General features: G+C 35.3%; 2 protein-coding genes across 2 annotated transcripts; one reads left to right on the top strand and one right to left on the bottom strand.

The window, feature by feature from the left end:
* The first annotated feature begins 2,661 nt into the window (after positions 1 to 2,661).
* Positions 2,662 to 4,163, top strand: LOC148193134 (coniferyl alcohol acyltransferase-like). Its single transcript, XM_088099644.1, has one exon. It carries the CDS (start codon positions 2,787 to 2,789, stop codon positions 4,134 to 4,136), a length of 1,350 nt encoding a protein of 449 aa, XP_087955770.1. The 5' UTR covers positions 2,662 to 2,786; the 3' UTR covers positions 4,137 to 4,163.
* A 540-nt stretch (positions 4,164 to 4,703) lies between these two features.
* On the bottom strand, positions 4,704 to 18,975 carry LOC148193133 (uncharacterized). Its single transcript, XM_088098966.1, has 18 exons — positions 18,368 to 18,975; positions 17,109 to 17,649; positions 16,258 to 16,509; positions 12,467 to 12,558; positions 11,903 to 12,113; positions 11,227 to 11,408; positions 10,898 to 11,119; positions 10,397 to 10,566; positions 9,416 to 9,509; positions 9,246 to 9,302; positions 8,381 to 8,515; positions 7,479 to 7,550; positions 7,277 to 7,390; positions 6,867 to 7,028; positions 6,656 to 6,784; positions 6,411 to 6,512; positions 5,557 to 5,630; positions 4,704 to 5,468 (listed from the first exon to the last, which is right to left on the bottom strand). Exons 1-18 carry the CDS (start codon positions 18,851 to 18,853, stop codon positions 5,159 to 5,161), a joined length of 3,405 nt encoding a protein of 1,134 aa, XP_087955092.1. The 5' UTR covers positions 18,854 to 18,975; the 3' UTR covers positions 4,704 to 5,158.
* Positions 18,976 to 21,169: the final 2,194 nt, after the last annotated feature.

Raw genomic sequence — 21,169 nt, 5'->3', positions numbered from 1 at the left:
CAAGTAGCAGTGGAAAGTGCCATGTACTCAGTTTTAGAAGAAGATTTTGAAACTCTTTGTTGCTTCTTTGCTTTCTAAGAAATTAATGATGAACTAAAAAAGAAGCGATATCATGAAATGAATTTTCTAGAGTGAAGATAGCCAGTCAATCATCTATATGTTGCTACATCTTCATATTACTTACTTGCATCTTAATATAAACTGAATAGTGGAGTTTTGGCAGGCTTTGATCCAAGTAGACCAGATTCAATTAGAAGATCTAAATAATATTTCCTCTAGATTGATATTCCCAGTTTGGAATGTTCCACCTCTATAATACAAGGACCTAAATCCTTGATTTTCAAATTGGACTCAAGAATAGACTTTATTATGGTGAATTAATCAAAATAGCTTGCAAGAACCACATCATTTACATAGACGAAAAGAGATGTGAAAATCTTCCCCATTTTTGAAAGTGAATAGTAAAAGGGTCAGACCATTTTCCGTTTGTATAATTTTGTAACCTTATGTTATTCATGTAAAGTAAATGTTTACAAATTTATGATCGAATTTACAAGAAAATTTACTAGACTCTTACACGTTTACGTAAATTTTTGAGTTTGACAATGGAGTTTTTCATACCATTTCTTGCCTGCTTTATTGAAACCATATAAATTGATGTAAATGCCAATTGTAGGCATATGTCAAAGCCAACAAAATCACCATTCTAGTAAGCTTAGCTACTGGTGGTGGAAAAGTGTCCAAAAAAATCAAGACACATTTACCTTTATTAACTAATTTTATTACACCATTCAATTATACTAATCCTATCAGAATTTATTACACTTATAGTCTTAATATATGACGAACTATATGATGGAGGTTGGAATGAAGTAAACCTAAAAAGGCGGAACCCTAGATAGTGGTGAAAAGGAAAAGAGAAAGTTATATCTAAGAAATTGGAAAGGTTGGGGAAAAGTGGTGGAAAGCATAAGATGAGAATGTGAATGTTTGTGGTCCATGATTTGAAGTTGTGAACTGACAAGCACTATAGTTTGTTGTGCAATATGGAGTAGTTTGAATGAGGGTTCCCTTAACACATGAAAAAACTAACGGTGTCTAAAATCAAGAACGTGCCCACACAAACCTTCAATTTCCCTATTTCACGCCAATTTCAGCCTTTCATAAGATAAGAAACATCACCTTCCACTATCACTTCATGTATACACAACTAAGGGCATAGTAAGAAAGGTGTTTTTCATTATTGGTTACTACTTTTATTAAATAATCACTACAACTAAATATGATATGATTTGGTTCTTTTGTAATCTACATATAAAATCTGAATCAAACTATTTGATTGGCTTATTGTTAATAAAAGATTGTTAATTTTTTTTTAAAAATTGTAAAAGACTTTCAAAAAGTAGCATGCAATGTTAACCTAAGTGCACAATAAATCTAGTAGTCGTTCAAACGAGAGGATAATTGAAGCTCCTAGGATTTAATATGTCAGAACTTGTCCAACAACTACGGACAACGTCCAATAACAGCCAAGTCAGTGAATTCTTTAACTTTAGAGTTGTCCAACAATAATATTATCTTTCAACAACCATTGAGTCAATAAACTCTTTGACTTCAACGTCGTCTAACGACTCAATCCTCTTAGTGAGTCGTCTGCATAATGTAGAAGACCAAAACCTACTAATTTCATACCATTCCAACCATATCAAAAAAATCTAATGCTTCTTATAGATCACAAAACATATCAACCAGCTCAATTCATTATATTTATAGTATCATTCACAAAATATTACCAATTTCATCACACAACTTACATATACAAATAAAGATTTCTACTTCTAAATAATTAATAATATTATTACAATATCATAGCCACATTCAGTTAATTAAATAATTTTAAAACATAAAATAACTAAAATTATCTTCCTTCACTTATGTGACCCAGCTCAAACAATTCTAAAAACATCAAAACGTCTTTATTTATACTAATAAAAATACACGTATTTACTTTTGATAATAAAAGATTATTTTTTTTATTAAATTTATAAAAAATATAAAAATATAAAGTAAGTATAGAATAAATAATGCTTATGATGCTATCATAAGTATGTAGAATTTTTAGGAGTAGTTATTGAATTTAAAAAAAAATCAAAATCAAAAGAATAAATAAATTAACCTATATTAATAAGGATAAAATTGGTATTGAAATGTACACACTAAAATAGCTATTACAAATATTTATAAGAAAATATCACCTTTATAGATAGTTATAAATGATTGTGTGTTTTCTCTCAGGAAGGTTTTTGTAACAGATAAAAAATAGACATTTGTGTTTGTATACAACGTATAAAAAAACATGAGTATTTTACTCTTGTAGTTAAGCAATGTTTTCACATGTTACAATTCAAAAGAGAATTATAGATGGTTGAAACTGGTGTCCAACAACAGAGAAAAGAAAAACTGTCAGAAGACGATTAACTGAAGAATGCATTCAAATGTACCACTTTCCACAATTATGTTGCCTACCAAACTTGACCAAAGATTGAAATAAGCACGAAACTCATGATATCAGCTCTTAATCATGAGACATGGTAATGGTATCATGGCCAACTTATCACTTCCATTCAATAATGTGTGATGAGAAAGCACTGAAGCATTGATGTCAACATCCACCAACTTTCACTGTAAAAATATACTATATAACTGCTATATACCAAGTTTCATTATTTCAAATGCATTTCCAACCTTAGTGCATATCAGAGAGAAACACTATCCTCCTCTGAAAAATGTCAGACATTCTCAAAAACCCAGAAAATTTTGTAGTTAAGGTGAGTAGGAAAAGTGTTGTGAAAGCACTGAATCCTCCACAAGAACCATTTTCAATCACTCTCTCAAATCTTGACCTGCTTTCAGGTCGTTTTCCTGTTACATACTTGTATTTCTACCGCAAACCAGAATCAGATAACTTGAAGGCTTTTGTTGATGCTCTTAAAAGCTCTCTGGCACAAATACTTGATCACTATTATCCCTTTGCTGGCCAAATTGTTCAAAATCCCAAAACCAGTGAGCCTGAGATCATATGTGACAACAATGGTGCTCTAATCATTGAAGCACACACAGACACCCCATTAAAGAGTGTAGATTTTTATGATCTCAATGAAACTCTTCAAGATAAGGTAGTCTCAGTTGAACCAGATTTCCCCACGCAAATTCAGGTGACTGAATATTCATGTGGAGGTATGTCTATAGCCTTTACTTTTGATCATGCATTAGGTGATGCCAGTTCCTTTGGTAAGTTCATTGCTTCCTGGTGTGAAATGGCTCAAAAGAAACCACTCTCCTGCATACCAGACCATACTAGACACCTTCGTGCACGTTCTTCTCCCAATTATCAACCATCGTTGGATCAAAATTTTGTGAGGTGCACCATGGAAGAGATACAGAGCATGCCAATGAACCATATCTCACTGAAACGCCTTTATCATATCAAAGCATCAAGCATCAACATGCTGCAGAAACTTGCTTCTGGGAATGGAGTCAAGAAAACAAAGATTGAGGCTTTCTCCGCGTATGTATGGAAGATAATGATTGGTAGCATTGATCAAAGGCATGAAAAGTGCAAGATGGGTTGGTTGGTGGATGGAAGAGAAAGGATGGGAAGAGGTGAGAACTTGATGTCAAATTACATTGGTAATGTGCTGTCTGTGGCATTTGGGGAGGCAAGTATTGAAGAATTGAAAAAAGGGTCTATATCAGACATTGCTAACACAGTGCATGAGTCAATTTCAAAGGTAAACAATGAGGATCATTTTTTGGAGTTGATTGATTGGATTGAGTGTCATAGGCCTGGTTTGATGCTAGCAAAGGCAGTGTTGGGTGAACAAGTACCAACCCTAGTGGTGTCCTCAGGACAAAGGTTTCCTGTTACTGAGGTTGACTTTGGATTTGGGAGACCCTTGCTAGGGACAGTTTACACTAGCATTCCAAGGGTAGGAGTTGGATACATGAACCAAAGGTTAAGTGCCAAGGGTGATGGTTCATGGACTGTGTCTGCCATTTTGTGGCCAGAACTGCAAGATGCATTGCTGAATGACCCAATTTTCCACCCCATGTCTGTTTCTCATCTTCAACTTTAGTGCACTACATTGCTTTCATCTTCTTTATGGTTCGGTATCAGCGTTTGTCTGTCAGTTTTATTTATGTTAGAAAGTATTCCAATAAATAATGCCTATCTTTATCAAATATATATATATATATATAAATGAGACAAAAATCAATTTTTAACCATTTTTAATAATTTATAAAAAAAATTGTATAAACAACTAAAACCATGTTATCCCTACACAACTTCAATGAAAATTAAAAAAGAAAGTGCCAAAAATTGTGTCAAACGAGTAAGATATCTTGACGGTAAAATCGTATCAAACTAACATAACTAGTACATTTTTATAATTTTCTTCAAACGGAGATAAACACAATAGAATTAGACATAACTAGTTCAATATTATGATAATAGAGACACAAGCACGAAGCCTTTGTTGAAGTTTGTTCTTTATATCACTTAATTTTCTTTTTTGCCGAACCCGTTTATAGCTTCTACAAACTACGAAATTTGTCCTTTGATGGACATTTTTTTTTATCTTACTTTTTTCCCCACTAAAAAACGTGTGACTGTGTGTGCCACGTTCAGTACGACACTTGCATTATGTTTGACAACTTTGCAAATATATGGAAAATAGGTCAATGTATCCTTCGTTAAGACATACAATATCTAGTGAGAACTAGCACCTTGGGAAAAATCCTGCCGAGGGCAAAAGATGGCAGCAACACGTAGCCATTTACATAATCAACCACGACAATACATCCATTACTGCAGCTTCGCTCACCAAAAACATAACTACTCCAGCAACAAAAATGCATGCAGTAAGCAGAACTTCATTTTCTCAATCAGTAGATTCCAGCATGTCATCCCAATAAAGTGACAACTTCCTCTCTATAGTGGTTGTTCAACAGGAAAGAAGAAATCCTGTATCCTTCACTTTTCATCTCCCAAGCTATATATGCAGTTACATATATAAAATGGCACTGTCAACCCTACACAATCAGGGAGTATGACATCTAAGAAGTGTTTCACCAGCTTCAGTATTCGACTCATCTATTAATTTCTTTGGAATTTCCTTTTTAGCTTGTGTGACTTCGAAGGTGCTTTAAAATTTTGAGTGCTGGACATCTTCACGTTTCTCTTCCCACCACCACCAATGAAACTTTTGTTCCCACTTTTCTTGCCTTTTCTACTTTCTTCTGGCCTACTTCTCTTGGGTAAACTTAATCCATCATTACTGGTAGATTTAAATGGTTCCTTTTGGCCAGGCTTGACTGTCTCAAATTTGTTGTCTCTCTTTCTTTTGTTGCTCTTTATTGAATCTTTATCTGGGGTAGCTGCTCTTCCAGGCTTCCTCCACTCTGGCCTAAAAAGGGTGAGAAAAAAGAGGACTCACAATCAGCTTCGAAGAAACAAAAACTCAATTCATTTTTTTCAGAAGCAACTAAATATACCTCTTGGTAAAAGAATCTTGAGGGATATTTTCTGAATCTTTAGTGACTGCTTCACTTGATTTGCCATGCCGATTCTGCAAGTCAATAGACACCATAATATAAACTTTTATCAAATCTGTACAATCAGTAAGCAGTACACCATCTACATATATTACAAGTTTAAAATGAGCTAGAAAGTAGTGCAAAATCCAAAGCAAGAAAAAGGAGAAAAGAATTTCCCACCAACCAACAAATGATCAATCAAAGTTTTATTGTGAATATTCTTTTAGCCACGGAGTTTCCTAATTGATGATCTTGACTTTAAAAAATCCGATGGAATCACAATACAAATATTAATAAAAAAAATCTAAGGCATAAAATATCCCAGATGAAAATGAGAATAGATGAAAATAAAACTAACGGAAATAAGGAACCTTAAACGTGCTGTTAGCTTTCATAATGAGAAGAAATTTAATCTCTTTGTTTCTATTCTTCGTACATATTTTAATTTAACAATTTCTCCAACCAATTTAATTTTAAAAAAGAAATTTAACAATTAATCTACCAATTTGACAAAAATCACTCTAATAAGAGTTGATGTATCCCAGAAAACAGTAGGGAAAAATAGGAACCAAAAGGAGAGCAGGTATAACCTTTGCTAAAGAAGAACTGAAATTTGCTTGAATTTTTATCCTTTAAAGCACAAGCCTAATCATTCAAAAGCCCAATCTTGATATGAATTTTTAAGCTACTATTTGCTGACCTTCATGGATTTGCATACAATTCTGTATGTAACATAGCTAGGCCGACACCAAACTTAAACTATAGAAGAACCATTACAATCATAATCTTTTAATCAATACTAAAAACAGTACCTCTAGAACAGTCTTGAGAAAAAACTTGTATTTCTCCGGGGTAACCAGTTTGACAGCAGCAGAACCACACTTCCGTAATAATATTTCAAATATAACAGTGACCTGCAGAAAATAAAAACACATTATTCCGATAGATCTGTAAAGTATGCAGATCAATGTGTTCATGTTGTGCAGGTGCATGTGCATCTAATTTAGCACACACCAGCATGTTTAAGACCGAGCTAAACATTAGATATTGTTCATACCTTTGATCTAAAATGATGTCTTGAGACAGACGACCAGGGGAGGATTTCAGCAATAACATCTGACAGAATATTCTGCAGCTCCCTTGCTTGTAAGCTAGATACCATCACTTTAACAAAGCCCAAGACAGCCTATTACAGATGTAAAATTAAACAACGATAACAGCAAGATGTTCAAACTCAAAATATGATCGTAAAAAAGTATAACACTCACTTTTATGATTTCCACATCTTTGGTTTGCAGCAGAGATAAAAGAGAGGGGACAAGGCCTGAAACAGATATTAAAAGACTTGTATCCTGGTATACCAATACAGACAGCGCAGACACTGCTCCACTTTTTATATGAGGAGATGATCCAGAAAGGTATCCCATTATCTGTATATTGAGAGTATATGAGAGTATAAGTTACTGACACGTTTCCACCTCACAGAATGGACACAGCATTGATTGCGTGATTGTTAGCTTATATAAAAAAAAAAACATAAATAGAGCATGATAAACGTGGGAAGTTCGATACTTAATAGAGCGATATCCCACAAGCATATTTAGGAGCAGCCTAGTTAGTAGCTCAAATCTTAGTGATCCTCTGAATAAAACAAAATTGAAATCATGCATGGACTTACCATGCTAACTAGTTTGTGATATGGTTCAATAGAACCAACACATAATGAGTCTCTCAGGGTAGAACTTAAATTTAAGAGCAAATCATATGCTTCTTTCCTAGTTTCATCCTTGCCCTAAACAGAACCATTGGACATAAATCAGTACTAAATCTAAGCCAAAGATCTTTCAAGAATATGAATGGCAAGTATTTCATATACTTACATCCTTTAATATGAGAATAATTTCATTGAGAATAAGAAAAACCTTTGAGTTCTCCTCTTCTTCTAAATTAGCCTGCAGAATACACACACGTATATATATAAAAAAAGAAATGACCACTCAATAATGTACAATATTACGACTGGATATAAATTATATGCACCCCTCCCATCCTCCTTCAAAGACCAAAGAGCAAGAAATACAAAGATAGTCAAAATAACTGGACTAACAAGCAAAACCCAGTAAGAAAACATGTCTAATATGCTATAACTTTTGAAAGGCTCTTCACAGAATACTAAAAGGAAAAAACCATGCATATATCTAACAAAAGTGGCATGTACATTTGCTAAACCAGCCTCACTGTAATTTCAACAATCAAAGGAAAAGAAATTGCAACAGAAGTTTCTTTAGAGACATAATCATATAAACTTATATAAGAATGTTTGTAACAACTCTGAAAACCTACTGCGTACAAGTGTTTTTGGAAACAAACACAGCAATTTCAATGCTGCAAGTTGGTTGCCGGTTAATTTTATTTAAAAAGTTTATGGCACTCAATAAAAAATTTAATTGGCATTTAAAATTATTTTAATAAAAAAATAAAAAATGTAGATGTACATTAGTCAAAGATAAAGACATCAAGTTAAATCTTGAATGTGAAGCTATAAATGAACTAGAACCAAAATAGACAAAGCAGTCAGGCTAGTTATCCAGTTTTGGTGAGTTTAAATACAGCGTCAATTGAAAATGACACATGGACTAAACAATATAAGGAGTTGGATGCTAAAATAGATTTCTGCAACATAGTCGCCAAAAAATTTATAGAACCATGTCATACATATCTAAGATGATAAATTTTAAATAAGAATGAAACATTATCATAATTCATAACTGAGAATTCTGACCTTCATTGCATGTACCATCAGCAGGCGAAAACAAGAATATCGACTTCTAAGAGATGTAATTGCAGTTGGAGGTTTTAATCCATGTAATAAATCAATTAGCTCAACGTATCGAGAAGAAGAGAAGCATGGATTCTCCTGCATCATTCAGCAACAATACTGAGATAGACAGACAGAGTTGAAAGAGAGAAAAACATGGAAGATATGATGAACCCAGAACTGCAAAAACAGGTTGAATCCCAGCCCACCATGGGTTTTCGTCATGATGTGTTGGAAGGCCCATCAATGCGACACCTTGTGGCAACCCATTAAGGAAACCAATCAAGATAAAAAAATGGGCCAGTAGCCCATTAACAAAAAATTAGAAGGATCAATTGCTGTGTAAAGTAAGGAAGAAAACCTCGCCTCTCCAAAATGAAAAGAAACCATCTGTCATTATGTGCAACCATCACCAAATCCCCACAAGTTGGTCCGGTTAGCACAGGTTCAGCCTAATGAGTCAAGTTCTAAGTGAACCAAGTGACTTTTTTTATATACCTAAAATGTTCCTAATTTTTCCAATCCATCCTGACCCAAACTAGTGATGGGCCATGTTGGCCTATGGATTTCAGCCCGTTTTCAAATCTATACTCATTTAATATATTAAAGCAATAAATACAACATTCACTAGGAACATAACTAAATAACAAAACAAATCATATAATAGAAAAAATAAAACCTAACAGCACCTAGGGTACACACTACAACAGCATAGATATATAAAAAAGATATCAAATATTTCTTAGATTTTCTAAGAGATACATAGATAGTCAGATAACAAGACTAAGAGGGAGAAAATGAAACAAAAAAATCTCAAACAAATCCAGACCTCCAAAATTTTTCTCAATGTGTTGTATGCTTCGAGATGAACACTCTCATCACTTTCCTGTAAAACCAAAAGCATACATGAAATTATTTTACAAAATTATATAGTTAGTCAAAAGAATTAAAGAAAAAAGTAAGATCAATTAAAAGTATTCTCCAAACTTTGAAAAATACCTGAAATGAATGTATGGTTAAATTATAAATTTTCTCAAGCAGATCATCCTTTGCTCCCTCAACTAGGCAAGATACCATTTCCAATATCAGACACCTGAAGAACAAAATGACTTAGTTTTGGTATTCATTATATAATAACAAAAAATTGAAAGGTAGTAACAGGTTATCAGGGCATATGGTTTGGATATTATTAATTTCAGATTTGGAAACATCATTTTATAGTTCAAGAAGATGTAATTGTGTCAAAGCTCAGCCATTCCACTAATATGTATGAAGGCTTGCTTCTGAACAAGATTCATAACTGAATATACAGTTTCAATTAATTTTGTCCAACTACCAAAAATAAACAAATGTTATTACTATCAGGCACCAACACTTTAAAACTTGAACCAGTTGGCAGTAGGCACGCAAATGATTCATTAAATCTCTTAACATGTTTCACCCACAAAAGTCTTTCAGAATGAAACACAGACAATCTCCCAACCTTTTATTTATCATAAATGTAAGTTTTAGAAGAATGCAGAAGTTAAGGATTAAACTCTTGACCAAGTTGGCAATATACCATTAAATTGTTGGGTGTAAGCGCATGAATGATTTTATTTTACTACATAATTTTGCAATATACAGCCAAAATTAGATGAAAAATAGAGTCTTTAGATTGATAACTCCCAAGAATCACTCAATTATTTTGCTGTACGTGTTGGTAAATGGCATACTTCTATGATTAAACTTAGAGGAACTATGCATAATCTTCTGTCACAAATCAGGTACTGCAGTGTAGCCATCAAAGGAAATAATAAACCTATGTGAGCACATAATCAACAAGATGCTGACTCCGTAGATCGGATCAAAAAACAGCAAAAAAAAAAATAGCACCATCTCAGTTAAGAAACAAAAAAGAAATGCAAAACCAATATAATTTGAGAAATGCTAACAGACACCAATACTGAAAATTACTCTTGTATAAATTAATCATTGTACCTCTGAGAGCATCCCTTCAAGTCACTTTGATCACTGTCTACCTCTCCAGGACTTGACAATACTTTAGCTTCACCTTCACAATCTACAAGTTGAGACCTCTTAAGCAGAGACAGAAGAAGCTCTTTGATTACAGAAGAATCAGTGACAGACGCTAGGCACCCAATTGCTCCCTGAAAAAGAAAGGAAACAAATGTTCCAAATTACTTAAACATTATCAAAACGTCAATATAACGTAAATAATGACCAAGATCAGAAAGCAGTTGACAACTACGTGTAAACAAGATATCAACCAGCATTCTAAGGGCAAGAAAAGCAAGAGGCAACATTAAAAGCCAATAATGTTCAGCCTAGAAATTCTTCAAATTATATAACTGGCCCAAGTAGAATAAGACCATTCCACCATAATAGCTAATTCATGCATTTTCTACAACAAAATAGAACATAAGAGAAAGGTATCATTCTATATGGGAGAATGAGTAACACAAGTGATAAATGCAGAACCTTTAAAGATAAGCGTGCTTCAGGAAGTGAACTGATAAATAAATCTGATAAAACATACAACAACTGATTTGAACAAGATGCCAATGACTTTATGTTTTTGGTAGCAGCTTTCTTTGAATAAGTAGGTTGCATGCTGAACTCCGATAGAAAATCATATTCACCAAGGCAATCTTCCATACTCTTTTTAGGGCTAAGTGCAGCTTTGTTCTCATTTACAAGAATCTGCACAAAATTCATAACCATTTTAGAAGGAAAAAGAACTGAAAAAATAAAAAGGATATAACAACAAAATTTACAAGGGTCTCCCCACTAGTTTGTGGAAGTGTTACCTGCAATGCCTTGGAAACATTTTGATGCATGGAAGGATCCTCCTTAAGAAAAGTAATAAGGACATCAGAGAGACGAGTACAATTTTGGTAAGTATCAGTTGCATGACGACAAAAGGCAGGCAGCAGTCCCCGAAGGTCATGAGCACAGGCCATCATTTCCTGACTAATCTCTGACTTTCTGACTGAAAGAAACAGGAAAAAATTTGCTCCCCAATTTAAACAAAAAAGTGATTGTCGTAAGACTGGAACTGTACGGACAGCGGCAAAGGGGAAAAATATTTGAGAACAAGAAAACATACAATGTTTTTCTCTAGTTGTTTTTCTAAATCATCAGAATATCCCAAATTATCTAATTGCTACAAATTAGTTTCCTTTTCCTATTATTGTTTATATAAACAAAATGGATAAGTAATTATCTTTCACTATTTACAGACACAATTATTTTGAGAAGCTTCTCTGCTTTGAAAGTAATAGAAAATCAGACAAGCTTTGTCGATCTCTAAGTCAAAAATGTAAAGAAAAAGGGGGATGGGAACCAGGCTCAAAGCAATGCAAGTGGTAATGACAGAGAGGGGATAAGCATAAGAAAAAAAACTCAAGCTTCCTCCACCTTAAAAGAAAAGAAAAAAAAAATGAAGAAAGAAAACAGCCTCAAAGCACATAACATAAAATATACCTTTTCGACTAGCCTTCTTAAAGGACTTGGCAAGAGGCATGATATGGTCCATGTAGTATGCAAGTGATGCACCACTGACATAGCGCTTCAAGATTGGTAGTAGCCAAATATTTGAATAAGTATAGCTGTGTTCATCAAGGGATATAGGTACAAGTGAAAGAAATTTCTCTATACCCATAGCATAAACAGCACACCCAATGCATTTCTGAAGCTGCATAAAAATGAAAAGCAGATGAGTCAGCAATCAGTTTAAATTGTACCAAACCAGAAATAACTGTAATAAAAAAGTACTAGTAGTAAGTAGTAATTAATGTTTTCGAGAAAAAAGATTATCACTAAATAAGCAAATAGACAGGAACTACCCCAGAAATTTTGTGCGAACAAACAAAAATATTTAATACATCAATATACACATCGTTACACTGAAAATTTAAAAAAAAATAACTATCCTCAGAAAGTGTTCCAGTAAGGCTCCACAATGCTGATCTAAAAGCAAATAGACAGTGAACTACCCCAGAAATTTTGAAATGAGTGAAAAACAACAGAATCTTTGTGGGTACTTACATGCTCATTATGAACTTTGCCTCCGGAAATTTGAACCATCAAGTCAGCAAGCTTAAGCACAATGTTCCTCATCAACATAAATGAGAATTCTCCTTTAACCAAAAAGGAATACAAGAAAGTAAGAAGATATGGACATCATGTAGTTTTACAACTATTAGTCTTTTAAAGAAGAAATGTTACTATTGATAAAGAAACAAGTGTGATAACAGATAATAAGACATCATCTCCCCACGAAATAAATTTAAAAACAAACAAGCAGCCTTGTAAACGGGATATATCCATGTTAGGACTTAAGCACATGAGGAGAGTTCAACCCAAAAAACAAATCCATTATGTTGGAGAACTTTAAGACTTAAGTACAACATCAAGTACATTATCCTACTTGTGGGATTCCTATAGTTTGACATGATTTCTAAAGCCTTTTTCAAAACCATATTAGTAGGTCAACTCACTGTTTTGGTAATCTCTGGTGAGGTTTCTGAAAACCTGTTTGCTCTAAGACCATAGGGTTAGGATTACACCAAGCCCATCCACCCAACTGTACAAACTCTGACTCAAACCACCCATCAATGTAAGGATGTGCATGTGCATCATCTCCCCTGCGGTTCACAACTCTGGTCAGCACATGGCAGAACTTGAAATAATGTCTCATGGCTGACCAACCTGCGCCCAGGTTACCACCTTCGTATGACCCTACCCCTGTGGTGGTAGCTCCATTGGAGATCATTCAGTGATTCAACTTACTTTTCTCACAGATTATTTTATTATTTTTTCCGTATTTCTATACAAAAGATGTCTTCCAACAACCAATAAACATCCATAACAGATTCACCCTTCTTTACCAAGCATATTGTTAGTATTACATAGGATTTCAAAATTAAGTAATGATTAAGTGGGTTGGGCTACAAAGCTCGTCTCACCACAATTGTTGAATCTATTCCTACAAAACATGAACAATGGATGAAGACTAATGTTTAACAATGTAATGTTATTAAATCCACAATACACCTCACCCAAACCTATTTTTTGTCGGCATGAAACATTTCGATAACTTTGAAGTGAGGCCCATATATACCAATGGCAGACAACAAACCTACAGTGTGCTGAGATCTCTTGACACTTCTTTCAACACAGTTATGAGGGCCCTGCTTAGCTTGGGTGGCTTCATGTTACATATGTTAAGACTTTGGGCTTGTATAGCTTGCCACAAAGAGGTTTGTTTGCTTATAGGTTACAACCACATTGGGATGCAAACCATATGCACTTTAGAATCTGTCCACTTGCATCCCGTATGCACCTTATATGTGACATCCATGCAGCACTACACATTGCCTCCAATATTATATTTCATGAGAGAAGCAAACATATAACAAACTAACTAAAAGATATAATATATCTAACACTCCCCCTCAAGCTGGAGCATACAAATTGTATGAACTAAGCTTGGAATAGATGAACTCAGTGTTGAACTAGATGATTTGTCTTCAAGAGTGTGAGGCAAACATTGGACTAACAGCTTCATCAAAAGTGGATGAAGGAGAGCAGTCGTGGACAATGACAAACTGCAAGGACTGATTCCCAATCAATGATGGATGAGTGACGGGATCAACAGTGGTAGCTGAAAGCTAAGAGCTACAAAACTGCAGGGACTACACTAAATCCTCATCAATGATGGTTGGGTGACGGGATCAACAGTAGTAGCTGAAATCTACAAAACTGCAGGGACTACACCCATATTTATGTGACTTGTAGTGTTGCCTTGGAACCATACTCCCCCTCACTGTAGGGACTAAATTGCCATCACTGACTGATGGGACCTGTAGTGGCTGGAAGCGACAAAACTACAGGGACTGCCATCACTAACTGACGAGGTGATGGGGACCTACAGTGGTTGGAAGCATACGGCGCCTGGGCAGTAGCAAACGGCGCGGACAGCGGCAAACGGTCGGACAGCGGCAAACGGCCGGACAGCGGCAAACGGCCGGACAGGCATCAGCAGCTGAGACGAAGCACACAACGCAGAATCGGCATCAGCAGCTGAGACGAAGCACACAACGCAGAAAGGAAGGTCTGACGATGCGGAACGTGCGGCGAGATGAAGATGCTTTGAAAACAGACGAAGATGGCAGCAATGGCTGCTCTGGAAGGTCTGAACAGAGAGAGGGGAGGTCCGGCGAGACAACTGGCAGCGTCGCGGTTTGATACCGATGCTGGGAAGGCGGCGCGTGACAAACACGCACCCGAGATCTGACGGAGAAGAAGCGGCGCGTGGCGGAGCGTGGGAAAGAGTCAGACGCCGACACCGGTGGGGTTGATCGTCGCATGAAGAGGCGAACCAGATCCAGTGGTCGCCAGACGGAACTGTGACGGTGGCCGGCGACAAGGCGGCGGCGGACTGGCCGGAAAGAAGCGCTGCGTGGCGGCGCGTGACTGAGAGGTGGCTCTCGAAACTGGCGTGGTTGGTCGTCGCTCGAAGAGACGGTCCAGATCCGCAGGTCACCCGTCGAAACTGTGACGGTGGCCGGCGGTGACGGCGGCAACGGCAGCGGCGGCGACGGTGGCCGGAGTTAGCAGCGACGGCAGAGGAAAGTGGCGGCGACAGCAGTGGCACACTGGGTCTGGACTGGTGCTGACTGTGGCAGAGATTTAAGAAGAAAAATAGACTGCCCACTGAGATTTTAGGGGCTGTCGGCGGCCATGGCGGCCGGCCGCCGGCAGACAGCAGAAACCCTGGAAGAAGATCAGAGAACCTGCTCTGATACCATATGAGAAATAGAGAAGATTGGGAGAGAATGTCCCCTTGTGTTAAATACACACATAGGATTATCTATTTATAATAGAAGAAATATGGGCTAAGCCCAAAATACAAATGAGAAATAATAACTAACTAACTAAAAGATATAATATATCTAACAGCCTCCAATTATTATATTTCATGAGAGAAGCAAACATACTGACATAGATTATCATTCACAAGAGGCAACTTGGAGCCTGGAGACATCGGCACTAGATTTATCAACTTTGGTGAATAGTTGGCTGACAATATTCACCAAGTCTCCAAGGATTGATCATATTTGCAGCAAGCTGAGCACATATGATTTATATGCTCTAACTAAAAAGTGCAATGTTATAACTATAGAGATAAGATACAGATCCTTTATAATCAGGAACGTCTAGATTATACATGTATAATTAAGAATATTTTTATTTATTCTCGTACCATACATTTATTATTAAAGGATCAAATATCCTCTATTTAATTTTTTTATTTTGTTTTCTCAATATAAATAAAGCAACTGAGTTGTCTCAAAAATACACGGTTTCAACTCAATGTCTCTCTTTTATATTGTTTAACATATCCTTATTCAGTTTGCACCTTAATTCAACCTATAGTTAACCCTCTTCATAGCTAAACTCTCGTGAAAACACCACTTGTTAGGACGTAAGCACAAGAGAAGAGCTCAACTCTTCTAATTCAGAACACAAAAAAGAGACCACAAACATGACCCTATACCATGAAATCTATGAAGGGAAAGTAATGCAACCAACATTAAATCAACTAAAACACAGCTCCCTTGTTCCATCCATACACAAAAAACTACACAAAGATACAACACCTCACTTTTTTATAAACATTAATCATTAATGGTGGCAATATAAAAGAAAAATGAGGGGGTCTATCTCAGTTGGTAGAGCAATGAGTGCAAGCTGTTATAGACCACCTTAAATGAAATTCAAAAGAACAATTCCTCTATACGTTACACTAATATAATAACAAGAGTATCACGTACCAAGCTCGAGAAATAAAACAGATATGACTGACAAAACATGCTCATTTGGAATTCCATCACTTGAAGAAAGTGCATCCTCAAAAACAGCACATGTTGATTTTATTGCATCTGCTTTGACACGTTCCAGACTACCATCAATAAATGTTTGATCTGTACCCATCAACACGCTTAAGTGACTAATATGATGCTTTAGCACATCCTTCAAAATATTTGAAGCTTGTGATGCAGTGTTTCCCTCAAAATTTAGAAGACCTGAATTCAACATTGGTAGCTTGACTCAGGAAAAAAAATACCATAGAAAAGGGAAAATACAAGGGGTTAACAGCAGTATCAATAAAATTAATTACGTATTTAGCAACACCAATTCCCCAAACCATTAATTCAATAAAACCAATAATGAAATAACAAATAACGTTCAAATGCTGCATGGAAGATATCAAAAAGAGAAGTTAAGGTGTTAAAGAAAATACAGCTTTCAAAACAACACTCCCACAGTGACATAATTAATCTATCATTTTATCATCACAGTAATAAAAGTTTTAGGAATTGAATAATTTTAAATTTGAAGAAACAATTTGCTATAAAAATTCGTTGGAGAAATTCATGGTGAAAAACAGCAAAATATTGCTTTGTGGCTGCATTGAAAATGTTTTACATGGGAATTATTGATAGATTTTGATTTCTAATTCACAAATTAATTATGTAATGATATGATCCACCGAAACTTAATACAGCATACTTTTCAAAAAAAAAAACAGAAGCTATTGCTCAGCAGATAACCAGATGAAATAAAATAATCAGGGATATAACAAATATTCTACTATTGATGAACATGGATGAACCATACTTACCAATCACAGATCTGCAAACTGGAGGGAGATTCTTGATCCACAAGCTTGATTTTCCATTATAAAGTAAGTCCATTGCAACTCCTAATAGTTTTGATGCCAAAATCACAGTATCCAAAGAGTTCTTATCCCTCAAATATACAAATGAAGTAAGAGAAACCACAATGTCCTCTTTCTCTAGCACTATATTTTTTATTCTAAAAGCTTCAAAAATAGCTTCAATAGTTTTAAGTGCATGCCTTGCAAGTTCCGAAGACATAAAACTAAATAATTTATGCACTTCTGAAAGAACTTTCAGAATCATTTTCGTAGATAGATATGGAGCAATGAGATTAATTAAATTCATAAGATGTAGGACCTCCAGATGATTCAAAACCTTATCTTCTTTACATCCATCAAAAGTCCTCGAAGCACTTAACTTCAGTGCCAAAGAACTACAACTTTTCAGCTCTGACAAAACCAACTTGCTAGCTTCGTTGATAACCGTGGAGGCTTTGATAGACTTGAAAACCTTCTCCATAGCTTCTTGAGCACATCTGCGTACCTAAAACAAGCAAACAAACCACAACACAATTTAAACCGAGAAAAATTCCATAACTTCAGAGTGGTGAAATGATTAATAGCCATCAACCAATGTCCCGAAATCAAAGGCCATAACCAATGCTGATTGCACTGCAAAGTAAAAGCATCACCAAATCTATTCATGATTGGATATATATATATATAGACACACACACACGCACACAGAGACAGAGAGAGTTTAAAACTAGAGGTGTGTTGCAGTCACAGTTGCAGCACTGAAATTGCAGAATATTGCAAGCATGTACTGTCAACTGATTCCTTTTGAAAGTGATTGAAGGGGCCTCCAAGACAACCACATTGGCGCCACGTTGGACATAAACGAAAGAAAACAAAACATAGACAGTGGCAGGGACAGATGTCAGCAACATTGAATTTGAAGGCCATAACCAAACGCAGGATGCTGATTACATTGCAAGGTAGAAACTATCATCGAATGAATCTACTGAAACTTAAAACATTGAATATAGATTATACTTTAAAAAAAATATTGTAATCACAAAATTGGGAATGATACGATTGCATGGACCAATGTCTGCAAAGTTGGAAGGTCATAAATTAGTAAATGCACACTGCAAGCTCAAAATGCTATCATCAAAATCCACCCATAATTTTGTGTGTGTGTGTGTGTGTGTATAATATATAAATTAAGCATGAAAACAAATAGCTCAATCAACTCTAACCTTGGGGCGCTTGCAAATGGAGAACTTGAGCAATGCTTCAAAGCCGAATTTGATTCCGTCCCAATCCTCTAAATCACAAAAGCCAATCAAAACCCCCAAGCACTTCACCATGGCCCTCATGCACGCAGCGCCCAACTCCTCACCCTCCCTGGCCAGAACTGCAACGAGGATCTCCGAAGCTTTGTGCGACTTCGACGCCGCGATGCCGCCGGGCGGCACGAGGGGGAGGGCGATGGCCATGAATGACACCAGGGCGGAGAGGGCAACGGGGTCCAGCGCCTCCGCGGCGTCGAGGGTGGAGATGGCGGCGGCGAAGTATGCGGGCGGCGTAAGTGGGAGAGACTCGGTAGCGATATTGGAGCGCAGGGCAGCGGCAGTGGCGAGGAGGTGGCGATGCTGAGGTGCAGCAGAGTTGGCGTAGCGGTCCATGAGCTGCTGGCAGAGGTCCGAACCATCCTTGAATGACTCCGTGTGATCTTCTTCCATTGAATTTGAAGGCTCGGACTTCGGCTCAGACCTTGGTTCGGAGAATTTTGTTCCGCCGTGGGTGGAGAAGGAAACAACAAGGGCGCAGAAGTGAAGGGTTTAAATGTTTTAAAGGTTTGAAGGGTTTATGTTTTCCAAACACAAAAAGAAAAACCAAATTAATAACGTTTAAACCTGTTTTTATTGCTTTATGAAATAACCATGTTTTTTTTTTTCATAAAAAAATATTTTTCATTCCTATAAAATTCAAAATTTTATTTTTAGTTTTTATAAGATGAACCTTTTGCCTTTTATTTTCATCTTCATACTTCAAATCTTGGAATCACGCGTTTGAACTTTTAATACTCATTTTAAAATAGATATTTTGAAAGTGTCATAATGTTGACACTAGTAATGTCTTGCCCATTTTAGAAGTGTATCGCCATTTGAGATATATATATTATAAAAGTAATCTTTTTATTGTTAAAGTATAAAAGATTACGAGAAAAATTACATTAACAAAATCAAAAATCACTTTTTTCATTTAATAAAAATCACTTATTCCATTTAATAAAATGGTTTGTAACCCGTGGGCCAACCGGTTCACCACGGGTTCAAACCGGATTGAGTTTGAAAAAAATGTTCTTTTTTTATGCAGACTAATTGTTAACCTGGCTCACAGCTCACTTAGAACCGGGTTCATATGGGTTGAACCCGTAGTGAGTTCATCAACCCACCTAATTTAATTTAATTATTTATTATTTTGTTTTTCATTATTATTAGTTAGCATTTTTTTTATTATATTGTACATAGGGATAAAGAAAAAGATGTTTCAAGAGGGAAAAATATTATAGATTTATGTATTCAAAACTCTAATATTATAAATGGATACAAATATTATCAATGTTAAAATCGCCTTTTGTATTTGTTTTTGGATTACGCTTGAATTGTATGATACTTTTTTTTAATTGTCTTTGAAGTTTAACATCATTTTAGAATGAAATTTATTTAGATTTGAATTAAAAAAATTATATTTTTTTTATTTTTAAAAAACTTTATAATTAAGTGAGTCAGTGAGTCAACCTGTTTAACTATAATTGTCAAAATGGGTAACCCGGCCCGGCTCACTACGGGTTGGTCACTTAGTGACCCAACCCAACTCGCTCATTTATTAACGAGCTAAAAAAATTCGAACTCGGCCCGACCCACCACGGGTTGGTGGGTTAAATGGGTTGGCTCACTGACTCATTTAATTATAAGTTTTTTTTACAATAAAAAATTACAACTTTTTTAATTCAAATATAAATAAACGTCACACTAAAATGATCTTAAACTCCAAAGACAATTCAAAATAAATAAAAAAAGTATCATACAATGTAATCCAAAAACACATACAAGGCGAACAAATAAGCTTTTAATATTGATAATTTTTGTATCAGTTGTCCATTTATAATATTAGAGTCATAAATCTATAATATTTTTCTCTCTTGAAACATCTTCTTCTTTATCACCATCTACAATATAATAAAAAATGCTAACTAATAATATTGAAACACAAAATAATAAATAATTGGGTTGGTGAGCGAATTCGGTGAGCCGGGTTCTAAGTGAGTCGAGTCGAAAACTAGCTCACATAAAAAAATTACATTTTTTTTCAAACTCAACTCGGCTCAAACCCGCGGTGAGCCGGGTTGGCTCGCGGGTTACAACCCATTTTGACAACAATAGGTTTAACCCACCAACCCGTGGTGGGTCGAGTCGGGTTCAAATTTTTTCGGCTCACTAATAAATAAGTCAGGTTGGGTTGACTCACTAAGTGACCAACTCGTGGTGGGCCAGACCGGGTCGAGCCGAGTTACCCGTTTTGACAGCTCTTAGTTCACTATAAAATAAGTTATATTTTTTTTCAATTTATATTCTTTGAAATAATTTGATTAGATTTTTATTTTTTAAATTTGGTTGAGTTTAATTCTTCCTTGGAAGTAATATAATTAGATGTGGAAAAATTAGACTTAATTCTTCTTTTAGTTTTAACATAGATATTAACTTTTCTTAAGTTTTCAATAAAATAATAACAATACTTTCTATCATATTTTTAGTCAAATGATAAAAAAAATTTATGCTTTTAATAAAATAGCAATTACATACTTCTAATCTTTTAAAAAGACACACGTATGCTTTTATGTTTTTCATAAAATAATACTCATATCTTTCATATGTTTAATAGAGTGTCACTTTCTTTCTATTGTTTTATTTAAAATAAAAATATTAAATAAAATTTGATTAAAAATTAAAGTTTTAAAGTATAAAAATTAAAAATGGTTAATAAATAAAAAT

Source organism: Vigna umbellata, chromosome 9, assembly GCF_029865625.1.
Source record: "Vigna umbellata cultivar VRB3 chromosome 9, Vumbellata_1.0, whole genome shotgun sequence".
NCBI classification, from domain to species: Eukaryota; Viridiplantae; Streptophyta; class Magnoliopsida; order Fabales; family Fabaceae; genus Vigna; species Vigna umbellata.
The sequence above is the reverse complement of the archived record's forward strand: the minus strand, read 5'-3'. Positions and strand labels throughout refer to the sequence as shown.